Below are 14,625 nucleotides of genomic sequence, written 5' to 3' on the forward strand. Positions count from 1 at the left end.
AAATTACAGAAGAGAACTTAATAGCGCCGTATCTATACCGTTCCGAAACCCTGACTCAGCTGTCACTTTCATTCCTTGCTTCTTTCTCTTCCTTGCACTGTTTCACCCGTGTGAGCTTTCTTTCCTTCCCTCCAGGGACGGGTGGGCAAGCGCCCACCCAAAAATTCCTGTGCCCACCCGATTGCCCACCCTCAAATTCAATAAGTACATATACTTGGGGATATATGAATGATTCAATAAATAAGTGTATTCTGGTGTTCATAACATGTATATTTTACTTGTGAATATTATCTATTCTAGAAATGTTCACATATTATCAACCCATAAAAAGTCAATTTTGTCATTAGAAAGTGAAAGTAATTACTAGAGCTATTGAAACAAAAACTGTGATCAAATGAACACTTCCACGATTAAAGACAGCTAGTAGGCTTAGGAGGCTCAAAATTATGCAGGGTATGATCAAGATTAGATCAGAATTTAGGGTGAACTTGAGGACTGCAGCTCCGGGCCTTCACTCGTAAAGACTGCTTTGAAAAGTACCACATAATGAAAAAAAATTAGGTACTTCGGATGTGGTAAAAAATATAATAACAAACCACACCATGTAACTTGACGAGAAGTTATAACTGAAACTGTGTAGAGGGGATTGGAGTGAGGTCTTGGTGCTGTAAGTTCCGGGCCTCCACAATCCACATATATATAAATCCTGAGTACGGTGAAAATAATCTCAAAATAAACAAATAAAAACATCATCTAAGCTTTACTTCCTTCAGCAACACAATAAATTATTTCGACTTTTTAATTATTATTAGAATAATCAAGAAGGCTTAGGTGGGCAGCACATGTGGCACAAATGGGAGAGGAAAGAGGAGTTTACAGGATTCTTGTTGGGAAACCTGATGGTAAGAGACTTTTAGGAAGGCCAAGACGAAGATGGAGGGATAACGTTGAGATGGACCTAAAGGAAATCTGTAAGGATGGAATAGATTGGATTGATCTTGCCCAGGCTAGGGACATATGGAAGGCTTGTGTTGCTGCAGCCAAAAACCTTTGGGTTTAAGTATGATAGAGAGTATAGTATAGTTTTAATTAACTCTGCATTGAAATTTCAGAAGTGTCTTTTTTTATTTCATTACAATTTTTATATACCTGTCATCTTCAAATATCAATATGGTATGTGGAATATCAACTTTATATTCGTTCAACTAATAAGAAGAAATCACAATAATCACTACAATACCGAAGTGAATAAATTTTAATAAACCAGTTACGTATGGAAAAAGCTACAGAATTATTCAATTGCTATTATTCAATTATATTTAGAAATCCTCGTTCCACACATAAATTTTACCATATGAATCAGCCGAAAATTTCGACAGAATCTGAAGATGCAGCTGAAGTAAAGAATAAAGTTATGTCACGAAGTATCCAGAAGACGTTTTGTTAGTTTGTTTATAAGCCAACTTTTATGCTCAGATAGGCTAATCGGGACTAAACCTACAGTTTAACGTGTAGTCCGAAGCAGTGTGCATTGTGCTTCCACCAGAGGAGGGGGGAGTCGAACACATGACCTCTTCATTATAATGCGACAGCGTTATGCCATTGGGGAAAAATACAGTTCTGTATACAGAAAGAACTCGCACCAAACGTGTCATTTTATCACAACTGAAGATGCATCCATTTTAAGAGGGTGACTGCCCGAGACAAATATTTGAGACTTTTGAAAAATAACGTCATTGTTCACGGAATTAGCTGCCTGCCTTGATCCACTAATGAAACGCTGTGCAATTGAAACTACCACCTGAGCTTTCTAAGAGGTATGAACTAATGAAACTTCATTTTTGGAAGAGTAAGTTTTGGTTGATTTGTTTTATTTAAGTCATTTTCCTGCTAATTTTGATAATGACGACGACAAGGTTCAATGGTGATTAGATGAAAGTAACGAAGGGGCGAAAACAAACACATGCTGACACTCAAAATACAAACCATTATAAATTATTTATTTGACAGTGGTTCCAGGAGCCAGGGACTCGTTGCCGTGAAAGAATAAAGTTTCAAGGGTATGCTGCACAGGTTAGAGGTTGACTTTCTAGTGTATTCGAAATGGTCACGCTATACAACCCAAGTCATCTATGAAAAATAGATGAATTATTACTGGTACGGTGATCAACTTCGATGAATTCCTTGTGTCCTAAATCATTTTGTTACCTCAAATAATATGTTCATGTAACCATACGTGTATTGCTTCTCCCGCATTAGTAACATGACAGTTCAGAAAACGAATAGCAACTTAGGTAATAATCTCTTCAATTCTGAACACATTTTTCAATCTTACTTGTTTGTTACTTATGAGTGATATTTTGTCAAAATAGCATTTCATTAGCCTAGGAATACTTCATGGACAATGAAGAAAGAATTGGATTACCATGTGTGTTTTAAATCATATCTAATAAGACGTTCATTTTAATCCAAACATTCATTCAGTGGCGGCGATTAGGAGGAGCGGGAAGTGGGGGATGCAGTTCCCACCGCCACTTTTTGCCCCCGCACTTATGGCCTCTTTATGGTAAGCCTTTTCTGCCAAGAAAAAGTATATTGTCCTTGCCCCTCAAACGTTGGCACCCAATCGCCGCTACTACAAACATTCAGGTACTTTTAGATTTGTCAGTTGTACAAACCTTGTAAGCTAAAAAAGAGTGACCCTCTACGAGTAAGAAAACTCTTTCAGTCAAAAACTCATACCATTGAAATACTATGCTCTGGAACATGCATTTAAATTACGAGGAACTTCACGATTGTCTACCATCGTACTTTCTATCACTGTCGCCGAATACATAAAATCAAGTATGTGCCTTGTACGTATTTGCAACACAAGCTTAAACCTAATTCACATTTATTTCACTGTATTAACACGCATGAAAGAATGTGATTAGAATGTATGGCTGTGCATGGGTAAACACTTCCTTGAAATAATTGTCCATCAGAGACAAAGCGAAAGGAAATGGAACAAGATGCGAGAATAGATTAGAAAAGAATAAAGAGGAAAACAAGAAAAGGAAAGTGAAAAGAAGTAAGAGGAAAATCGGGAGTGTAAGAGAGAGGGGGATACATATACTTCTGCGTCATTGCCTTGTAATCAAGGGGTCCCGGGTTCGATACCCGGTGGAGGCACAAGTGGTTCGGATCCCACTTTAAACTGTAGGTCCAGTCCCGATTAGCCTTACTGTGCATAAAGTGGACTTAAAACACCAACTCAAACTCAAACATATACTTCTGACGTACGCGTACACATGGTCTTACATTAATACTGCCCACCCAAATCTGTCAATAAGGAGCTTCTGCCCACCCGGTCGAAAATTTCTGGCGCCGCCCCTGCTTCCCTCCTCTCTCATTCTTTCTCTGTTTCTATCCGTCTATCAATTTCTTCCTTCTCTCTTTCTCTCTTTCCCTCTGTAAGTGTTTTGAAAATTTGTCTTAGAAGCTATTTGGGTGGACTTGCGACGCGTCTGATTGTTATTGCAATTTGTGCTCCTGCAGTATAAAGCTTAAATTTTCAGTTCATAGATGGCAGGACATAATATATTGTTTTAAAATTACAAAAATCAGAAAATGCTAAAAAGTTTATTATTATCTTGTACGTTTTTATTTACGGTAATTGAACCTCCTAAAAAGAAATGAGAAAAATATTATGCTGCTTGCTTTCATAACGATAACAATTCACATTTAAATTTAACCCTTGCGAATGAAGAGAATCTCTATGAATTCATAAGGAATCATTAAGCCCATTCCGATACGTTGAGTAGTAAGTAGTGTGTCTATGTTGAATAGTATGTTTATGTGTTGAGATATTTGATGTCGTATGTAAATCATACGAACCCTCGAAACTTCAAACATTGACTCATGGCGCCCTACTAATGAAATTCTACCACCCTGGTGCTCCTTTTCGTGAGACCCGTAGCAAAACCTGTGGTGTTGCCACAGAACTTGCATGCCTTCAGAACAATCATGTAAACTGACACACAACTAAGTTTTTTTGTCCTTTGCTGAAGTGAAAACAAATAGTATTTAATAGATCAAGGACGCCCACTCAACTAGTACTCCATATATTTTCAGTCTCGTGGTTTTCCCTCGAACATCCGCTAACAGCCTTGACAATACAAGTAATTAAAATAAATTAAATGCAATTGCCCCTGCGAAGTTGCATGCTGCAAGAACTACACGCGTCGGCAGACGTTTCCTCTTCACCAGCCTCAGTACAATGTATAAGGGAAAAAGGGGTACAATTTACCTACCAATATCTATGCACTCTACTGTACGTACATAATTTTTTGCTCATTTGGCTTGTTTTTACTTCCCTTTTCTGTCGCTTTTAGCTAAGTGCGAAGGTGAGCATCGTTGTCCAGGCCGGGATTCGAACTCGGAACCCCTGCCGTTGTAGCACGCTGTGGCTGTGCTAACCACTCAACTACGGAGGTCGGCATGTGCATACATGAGAAACTGCAATACAACGATGGTACCGAGGATGAGATAGGCAGTTAGCAACACAAGACGACATCGAGGACGAGACCGAGAAGAAGGCAAGCATTGAACAAGTCGAGACGAGACGAGCCAAACCCTTCTCCCCTCCCAAGAATTCAAAGTTCCCGACACCTGTGACCTGAGGCAAAAACAATTGGAAGCGAGATACACGTTTGCAAAGAACAGGTGCAAATTGTGAAGGACAAAACAATTACTTCCCTCCCGCCTTTTTCCTATCCGAATTATGTAAGTAAAATTCAACTTTTGACGTCATGAAGACACACAGGAGATATCGATTCGAGTTTGGCTGTGACACACAACATTTTGTGATGTAGAATCCAGCATAATATTAACCAACGCCGAGGACACGTTGCTGTAAGGCTCCAAGCGGTTTCCATTCTCCCCCTTTTGGTCACCGATAATGTATGATCGGTGGCTGTGCGGTATCCTACTTGCCAAGCTAATTTTACGATGAGCACTGCCATTAAATACTTGTTTTAAGTGTCATAAAAGGTAACAAATTTTACGGGACAAGTGTTGAGTGGGAAACTAACGGCCTACGTTTATGGGGAAGGAGGCTGATGACACACCAGTTGTTCAATGAAGAGTTACTTATTGCTTTAGTTTACTTATGTCGACCTCCGTGACAGAGTAGCTAGCACAGCGCGCCACGACTCCAGTTTCTCGGGTTCGAATCCCGGACTTGGTATGGGTGTTCTTTGTGAGTATTTGTTTGAATAGCTGTTTTAAGTTCACTTAGGAACTGGACCTACAGTTTGATCTGAACCACTGTGCAACGTGCCTCCATCGGGTATCGAACCCGAAACTACTTGATTACAAGGCAACGACGTTGTCCTTGCCACTACGTCATCAGGGAGGTTCTTTGTGAGTGAGTGTCCTTTCATCAACTTTATCATATCATCATTCATCCTCAGCTTCGCGATTAGTGGAACAAAGCGAAGCAAAATAAAGCAATCAAAATTGATTTAACGTCGCATTTCTTCCACTTTTGGCTAACTGCGACGACAAAGATGGGGTGCGATTAGATTAAATTTAAGAAGGAACGCTCACAAAGAATATCCATCCCAGGCCAAGACTCGAACCCGGAAACTTCGTTGGTGAGATCAAAAGTCGACAGTTTAACTCTCTCGGCCACAGAATTGGCGTATCAATTTATTAGAGGATGAGTGAATCCCAGAGCAGTTCATTGCAGAGAGATTATTGGAAAATTTCCCATTCGTGGAATTGAACCCCGATCTCGACTCTGTATTTTGTAAATTGTAACAAATATGCATCTGTTGATGCATTTAGTGCATTTAGGTCGTGGAGTAGCAGGTGGAAGGGAGGAAATGCTTTACATTAGCCTAGAGGCGTCGGCACTTTTAAATCCGACCCTGTTTATATTAAATACCAAGAAATAATATATATTCTCCAATTTCTTTTTGCAGGGCTTCAGCCCCCGTAGCTCGCTCATTTTGGATAGAATACGAAATGTAGGTGTACTCACTTTAAATCCCTGGGAAGTGTTTTCTGAATTATGCGAATCCATCTGTAGCGCTTGCCAGTTGCGATGTAACTTACAGCTGCTACTAAATAAACTTGGAACGCAGTTCGGTATCCGAGGAGAAACCAGACACCTGCAGCAGTTAAGGTGACCCTTGCAATCGAGCTCATTTCGAATGGCATGTTCGCTCTCTCGTTTGGAGTGGAGAGCGCTCGACCAACTTGCTTCTGTGTGAGCCGACACGCGTCTGCTCATACACTCCGATCTGCTTTTTCGTCGGCTTCGTGGTGCAGGGTAATTTCTCAAAAATTCCCACACAGATGGCAACACTTTTTTCCCCGACTTCCAAAAAATCCCTCATTTCCCAGAAATCCTTGCATGTAAAAAAAGACTGGATTTCGCACATCTAAAACCAACTCTCTGGTCAAATGTTTTTGGTAACTAATAGACGGTGTTATATATCAGTGCTTACAGCTTACATCTGAGTAATGCAGCTTACTCGACTACTAGTAATTTGCATAGGGAGATAATATGAACAAAGTCTAGGAATATGCTGACCTCTCCTTGTTAGTGCTACGTTTCACTGACATTTTGACATAATGACGTCTATTTGCGAAGGGCCAGTAGTATGAAAGTATGTCTCGGAAAGAGTTAACATTTTCAAACGGTAATAGGGCTACCTCTGGATAAGTGGTACTGTATACAAACATATTTATGTCAATAAAAAGCAATTATAGAAGTTTTACTCTATATAATTTTGTTGTAGGCTGTACGATTATTAGCAGCTGGATCCTATTCTCGATTCAGTATCTCTCTCTCTCTCTCTCACTCTCTCTCTCTCTCTCTCTCCCCTCCCCTTTTTACTTTATTTCTTTTATCTTTATTTTTTTCTCTCTTTCTCCTTAACGCATATTTTTCTATTTCTCTTTGTCTTTCTCTTTCTCTTACGAGTCTGTTGTTTCTCGCTCTCCGTTTTTCTCTGTCTCCCTCTTCTCTCTCAGCATCTACTTATATATAGTGACAATGCCAAAGGGGAACCAGGGTGGGCTAAGCCCTGCACCCTTCCTGCAGCCTCCCAAAACTAAATAAACCTATGGAAGTTTGAAGAAGATATTCCGTCCTCAATATTAAGGGCTGAGGTGGTAAGTGCCATGTGAGACCGGCTCCGATACCGGGTGGAGGCACATAGTGATTCGGATCTCCATTTAAACTGTAGGTCCAAACCCAACTACACTATTTGTGCATAAAGAAGACTTAAATGTTTCATTTCGTCTTTACTTCAAACGCTGTCGAAATGTTGCGACCCAGATTTCCCTATATACACTGATTTGGCAACATTGGCAGCGCTGCTACGCATGCGTAATTCTCGACGTCATGAACTACGCTTCTTCATGTAGTTTTTCTTGGCTCTATTTGTCTCGACACCAAGACTCTCTTTTGTATTCTCTTAAAGTCTCCATCTTTTCTCTCCCTTCCTTCCCTGTCGCATTTAATCTTCCTATTTCTGCCTCTTCCGTTTTACTCTCTTTCTCTCTTTCTACGTACTTGTGAATTAACGTTTGCCGTGCGTAAACTGTAAATTTATCATCTGTAAGTCGGTGGAAGCACTTTCCTTTCTTGCCAAATCTATTCGAAGAGGGATAGCGAGACTACAAAACATCCATCCACCCACCCACCCCTTCATATTTGAAATAAATACATATCGTACGTATATAATATATACATATGCATATATAGTATGGCGCTCTATATTTCTTTACACACTCACTATGCATGGGCGGAGTTTGAGCTTTTGCTTGGGGGGGGAGACTCTGGGATAAGCATATGATATTATAAACTAGGGGATATTCAATAACCCCAGGTATTGAATATCCCCTAGTTTATAACGGGTCCGGAGGCCTTCCCCGGAAACAAAAAAAACAAAAAAAACTTAAAATCACTGAGTATTATGCCTTTTAGATTTGAAAATGTTAAATTTCCTCGCTTAAGTAAACAAATATTAATCAGTATATTGGTTGTCAGTTTTAAAAGAAGCAAAACAGTACGATTATTGCATTTCATTATTTTTTTATTGATACAATACTCATATTACTTTAAAAAAGTTACGGTACAATAGTAAGTTTTAGAAATTTAAAAAAAATTAAATTGAAAAGTTATTTTGATGCCTCAGCAGTAACAGTTGACTCAACACAATGTCATTTTACGCTTTTCTTTCTTCAGACTGTACACATCAATCAAATCGTCTAAAACCCGCTATTGCGGCGCAATTACCGAACATGCCATCATGCCAAACGTCAAGATTTGCGGTATGGCTTCATAACAAAAATGTAGTAACTGAACTTAATCATGTGTTATTTATTTTAGTCTCTTTTAAGTTGAGGGGAAGACCCCCCTAGCTCCTCCAGAACTCCGCCTATGTCTCTATGTTGACAAAAATGTTAGATACCAGCTGACCACCCATCTCCTAGACAGGAGGAAATAACGAGCGCTCGAGCGAACACTTTCTCCAAAAGTTGGAACCCACCCCCGAATTTCCAAATATATATCCTGTAAACAGTAGTGTACTTATCCGCTGATAGACGTTTTTAGGAACACTTTTAATATGCACGTGGCGGAGTGGTTAGCACATCGCACTACGACGCCAGGGGTCCCGGGTTCGAATCCCGGCCTGGGCATGGGTGTTTGTGAGTGCCCATTCATCAATTTCGTCATATCATCACTCATCCCCATCTTCGCACCAAAAAGTGGCTCAAAAAGCGAAGTAAAATAAAGAAAATCAATCAAGCTCGTACACAGCAATTCTTCGAAAAATCGAAACCCACGAATTTCAGGGAAATATAGTATCAATCAATTTTGTGTCAAATGTGCACAGTCTTTTGCAACAAAATCAATGTCTGGTAACAGTAGAAAACCAATAAGGCAAAACCATCTTGTGACAAAAATTTCGAAATGTTGATTTACTATAAATTTCTCTTTTCTATTGGTAATTTACTCGCGATTAGCCAAAAGTGGCAAGAAAGTGAGGATATTTCTAAAACTGTTTAAGCAAATTCACTTTGCCAGTGTTTTATTATAGTTTAATTACTACTACTAATGCTGCTGCTGTTACTACTAATACCACCACAACTACTACTCCTACTACTATTAAGTAGTAGAGATCTGATCTACATAAATATATTTATGAAAGCAATAGAACGAAATTACTTTCTAGTCATTAGATTTTGAACAAGTTCTAGGAGCATATGAACTTCGTAACGAAATAATTGTCTAGTCAGCGGTTATTTGTACATGGTGAGACATTTTAAGTGCGAAGAAAATAAATGAGAACAAGCAAATACAATAAAATAAATTGAAATAATCAAATTATGGGCCGGCTCCCGTGGCGGAGTGGTTAGCACATCGCGCTACGACGCCAGGGGTCCCAGGTTCGAATCCTGGCCTGGGCATGGATGTTTGTAAGTGTCCATTCATCAATTTCATCAAGTCATCACTCATCCCCATCTTCGCAAATTAGCCAAAAGTGGCACAAAAGGCGAAGTAAAATAAAGTAAATCAAAAAATAAAAAAGTAAATCAAAGTATGGAACTCACGCAAGGGGACGCGGTGGCCTAGTCAGTAGGGCGTCTGACTACCACGGGTCTCCCAGGGTGGGTGATCTAAGGTCGGAATTTTTACGGCCTTGTCCACTCATAAAGTGGCTCTGGTGCTCGCCCAGCCTCATATCAACCCTGGGGGATAAAGGCTGATGGAGCGTGGTGCTGACCACATCACACTCAAAATAGTCTCGAGAATGTGTGGGGACAACAATGTGAGCCACCCGCGTTGTCAGTGCCACCGCTGGAATCAGCGTTGGCGGTAGAAACCTACTTGTTCCTACTCCTACATCCATCCCCTAAGTGCTTATAGAACTCATCCAGGTTGATGAAGAGACACGATGTAGAATTCGCGGTCACTCTACACATGTTGCTCAAATTCCACTATTTCTGCGTTTCGAAGTAAGTTTAAAGAGTACTATATTTATCACTTCTAGTGTTGCCCACGAGACGAGAGTTTGGCCTGTCTCGTCTCGTGGAAATGCTGTGAAATGCTGTCTCGTCTCGAAAATATTCGTTTGACTCGGGACACATGATCAATCTCGTCTCGTCTCGAATTTTTAAAAGCCTGTCCCGTCTCGTCCCGTGGGCAACACTAATCACTTCTAGGTGATTCACATAGCACTTCTTCAACATTATTTAGTGATGTGGGTGTAGATTGAGCATCACTTGAGAGTTCGTAAGGGAATGCTAAATCAGTACCAGGAAGAACATTAGCAATAACATCACCACACGGGGAAGAAGCACTTCCCAATGGCGTGAAATGTGCTCAGGGGTGCCCACAGGGGGTAATTATGGCGCAGGCTGCGCCATCGAAATTTGGGGGTATTTTTCCCTTCAAATAATATAAAACTCAACATTTATATATTTTTCCAAAATATATGTAAAAATTTTACACCTTAAATGCACTATGTTTAATCCATTAAATGAAGAAAAGAAAGTGTTTAAGAGTGTTATCGAAGGGAGGGGTGGGAGAAATATCCACCTCCAAAATATTATTTTACACGTGGGTTCTGAGGGTGGGATTCTGAATTTAACGTTGGGACGGGACAGTATCCAACTCTAGGTCTTAGATTATGGCGGGTATTTTAGTTAGGGAGGGCTTGAGCATTAAATTGAGGGGAGTATCCAATTCTTGGGTATTACTATTGTCTTAGACTGTTGTGAAATTCTTGTGTGGAGACTGAGGATTAATTTTTTGGAGGAGGCAATATCCACTCTTCAATATCAACAGTAAGTCTAAAATTGGCTTGGAAATTATGGTAGTAGGATTGAGTATTAAATTTAAAGGGGGAGATAGGAAGCTTTTGAAAAAGTGTTAAATCTTAGGTTGTCAAGGTATTTCTGTAGTGGAGAGAGAGAGTTCGAACATTACATTTTGGAGACTGTATTTAGCGACGTTTAGACCCCGAACGTGCCTGCAAAGAGATGGATATAAAAATTTTCAAGAATGTTGCAAGAATGCGTGCTTCTTTAGAGCTTTGCTGAGGTGAATGTGAAGTTTTATACTATAGGTGCATTACAAGACATAAGCGATATTCTCGATGTTCATTAATAACATCACTTAATGCTTGGCGTTGGTATACTGCTTAATTTAAAGCAGGTGGATAATTTGGAACAAAAATATATCGAATCCGCATATTTAACTTCACGTCACAGAAAAATTTTACTTTAACAAGTTAAATTTGTACTGAAGATAAAATCCACGTAATTATTGTTATGGGTTACTAAAATAATTATATTTACCCCAAGAAAACGGGGGGTGCGTGAATTCTTTGAAAGAGAAACAGTATTATATTATCGTCCTGAGCTTTACTTTATGGGGGTTACTATATGATTTGAGTGCGCGAATAATATAATTTGGGGAGACGCATGACATGATTTTGGGGGGGGGATTGCGCCATTGGCCTTGGGGGGATGGGCACCCCTGCACTTCCAAACCAAAAAACATTATATTTAACAGCTAATCCTTCCATGCACAAAATAATACGCAAAATACCATAACCACCAAGCTTTAATAGCATCCCAGCTAAAATTATAGACCCACTAACTGGAGCTTCAACATGAACCCTTGGTAATCATAAATAAACTAAAAATATAGTCTATTCTGTGTCCCTGCATGTGCTTAGTGCCCCTTTACAGCCTCAGCTTTTAACCGAAGTAAGAATATTTTAGTCGTCCGACCATAGGCGTAGCTACGGGGTGTGCCGGGTGTGCCTAGGCACACCCTAATGGGCTGCTTTATCAAAGAGAATTAAAGACAGATATTTCAATAAGAGAGAAAATAAGCGGCAGTTTGTAAGAAGTTGAAAATGTCATTACTTGGTACAAATGTGTGCATTATCGCTGATGAAACGAGTGTCTATAGTTTTCCGATTTTTTGATATCATTGGAGAAAGAAGATATTTACTGCATTCTACTCTGTGATGCAGCGCTTTTCTTCTATACCTGTCACAAGCTGCACGTGTGAGAGAGAGCTTTCTCCAAGCTTACCCAAGTTAAAACTAAATTAAGAGCAACTCAGAAGCAGGATAGATTGGAAGCCCTGCTCTTGCTATTTCGGGAACAGGAAAAAGCTTAGTCTATTGATGTAAATGAAGTTATTGATGAGTTTAAGAACATTGTACCTTTTGACAGACGTCTCGTGTTATAGATGACGTGTATTTTGATCTATTTGTTTCTAACATTTATGAACATTTTTTGTGTGTGTAATTTCTATGCAATTTGATTTTTTTCTACTACATTCTTGTATATTCAAAAATTTTCAACACTGTCATTTAGTGAATTTATATTCCTTTACAAACATCAGTGCAGTTAAAGAGCCAAGTGATTGTGTTGCAAAATATGCTATTAAAAAGGTACAAGACCTTTTTTTTTTCTTCTTTGTGCACACCCAAATATAACGTTCTAGCTACGCCTATGCGTCCGACATTAGACCTACATTTATATTTTAGTTATGGTAAGGGTGGACCCCGTATAATATGACGGGTGCAAAATAGCCCAAGTGCTGACGCACCAAAATTTGCAAGCTCAATCAATCAATCAAATAGTTAATCTTATTGTCGTTCGAATCCAGAAATTCAAACGTGCCGCTGCCGCGGCAAACAATAAGAAGACGGACTGGCGACTGTGTTTTCTTATTGGCCTAGCCTTTCTCCTCATTAGCCGCTTACAATGAACAAAGAACTTTCTTTGTTACTGCTCGTTGTTCACAGAAAAAAAAATACATGTTGGTTTAAATATTCGATGAGATACAGAACAACTTATTTTCTCTTTAAAAATCATAGGTGCTGTCATATTTTATTTTCAAGGCATTCACTCTTTTAATGAGACGTGTGTTTGGAATGCTGTGCTCTTTCTACGTACTGCATGGAAAAGATAATTAAAATATTTATTATTGTTATTATTGTTGTCGCAGATCATTGATTGTGGTAAATTGTCTATTAAAAATAATACACAGCATTTCTTTAAAGATCAAGAGTTTGTTTAAATCCAGTAATTTCCGTCCCTTGCGTACGCCACTGGTGGTGAAAGTCAGGTATGGCCCCAGACAAGGCATAAGATTCAGTATCTACATATCGTCAGAAGTACCCAACCGATAGGGTTATAGAACAGTTCTCAACTGGGAACAACGTGTGTAACTTAAGTTTTAGTAGATAGTTAGATAATCTGTAATTCTGAAAATGGTAAGGAGAAAATGTAATATACTTATATGTTTAGTAACGAAATATCGATATTGTTAATATGTGTCTCTTGCCCATTTCATGTTTTATGACATTTGCACAAAAGTAGTGGTTACTTATCATCACTTAGAATAGTTGATTATTTTGATTTTGGTTATTTAGCGTCGCTTTTGTGCCCTTTAGTGTAATTGTGACGGTGAAAATGATTGATTGATGAAGGGATACTCGAAAAGAACACCCATGCCCAAGTCAGGATTCGGAGTTGGAGCTCGCTGTGCTAACAATTTTTGGTAAAAGTTGTCAATCGGAATAACGGATTTCTTCATGCCGTTGCTGTTCCTTGATCTACGTGAATCGGATGATGATGACGTAATCTCCTGTCAGTGTTTCCGACACGGTTGTTTTGCAAGAAGATGAAAAAAACGAAAAATACATTCTCGATATTACTACGACCCAAAATTTTAACTGTTTGCCTAACCTAACCGAACCTTACCGTGAATAGTTTGTGGGGCTATCCGGGAATGGTTTTTGGGGCTATGCGTGAAAGGTGTGTGGGACATTTTTCGGTTAAGAAAGGTGGAAACACTGTATACCACTGATACTATTGAAACTGTACCCGCCATATTGTGTCTTAAGGAAGCGAGAAAAGGATGAACAATAATTATTGTTATTAACATTATTTTCGGTACTATTATCGTATGGGTGAAACACCTACGAATCATATATTTCGGACTTCTTTACATTGCTAACGTGTTGCGGAACATTTCTTAAGGCGAAATAATGCATTTCTAACTAAGATAATGTTTATTTTTTCTATTTACGAGTACTTACTGTTACTTGTTGTTTCGAATCTGTAACACATTATGGCCGTGATAGCATACTCGTTTAGTTCTGAGAGTGTTTTGTCGATTTATGCAGTGGTGCAACCTCGTTCACCGGAAAATATCTACTTTCGTGCCCGTATTTGAAATTATGCTAATACGTCGCATTTACGTGTAGAACTTGTAAAATAACCTTGCGATTTACCACATTCATTGTCCATACACAGCAATTCGGAACCATCTTTCTTTCGCAATTCGTTAATGCTCTTCTTTTACGCACAACACTCTTGCAACCTTGAATATTCACGTCAGACGAGGAATGCCTACGTGGTTAGGTTAGGCCTGTTAGGTTAGGTTCCATTAGCATAAATACAAAGAAAAAATAATATTTTCGCTAAGAGACGCTTTACCTTTGTATTGCCTAACATGAAAAAGGTCTCCTGTGACGTCAGAACACAATGTTGCTAGAGTGTTGTGCGATAAGTGTTAATGCTCTTCCTTTACGC

The 14,625-nt window shown here is 39.1% G+C and overlaps 2 protein-coding genes across 2 annotated transcripts in view; one reads left to right on the forward strand and one right to left on the reverse strand.

The window, feature by feature from the left end:
• LOC145980399 (long-chain fatty acid transport protein 1-like) overlaps nt 1-6,268 on the reverse strand; it is a 48,896-nt gene extending 42,628 nt beyond the window's left edge. Inside the window, exon 1 of the mRNA XM_083113471.1 lies at nt 6,026-6,268. Coding sequence (XP_082969597.1) covers nt 6,026-6,204 — 179 coding nt within the window. The 5' untranslated portion in view covers nt 6,205-6,268. The remainder of the gene's footprint in view (nt 1-6,025) is intronic.
• Nucleotides 6,269-13,212: 6,944 nt separating this feature from the next.
• LTV1 (LTV1 ribosome biogenesis factor) overlaps nt 13,213-14,625 on the forward strand; it is a 30,352-nt gene continuing 28,939 nt past the window's right edge. Inside the window, exon 1 of the mRNA XM_083113522.1 lies at nt 13,213-13,301. Within this exon, the coding sequence (XP_082969648.1) occupies nt 13,299-13,301 (3 nt within the window). The 5' untranslated portion in view covers nt 13,213-13,298. The remainder of the gene's footprint in view (nt 13,302-14,625) is intronic.

This window comes from Lepisma saccharinum, chromosome 27 (genome assembly GCF_977018435.1).
Source record: "Lepisma saccharinum chromosome 27, izLepSacc3.1, whole genome shotgun sequence".
Classification (NCBI taxonomy): Eukaryota; Metazoa; Arthropoda; class Insecta; order Zygentoma; family Lepismatidae; genus Lepisma; species Lepisma saccharinum.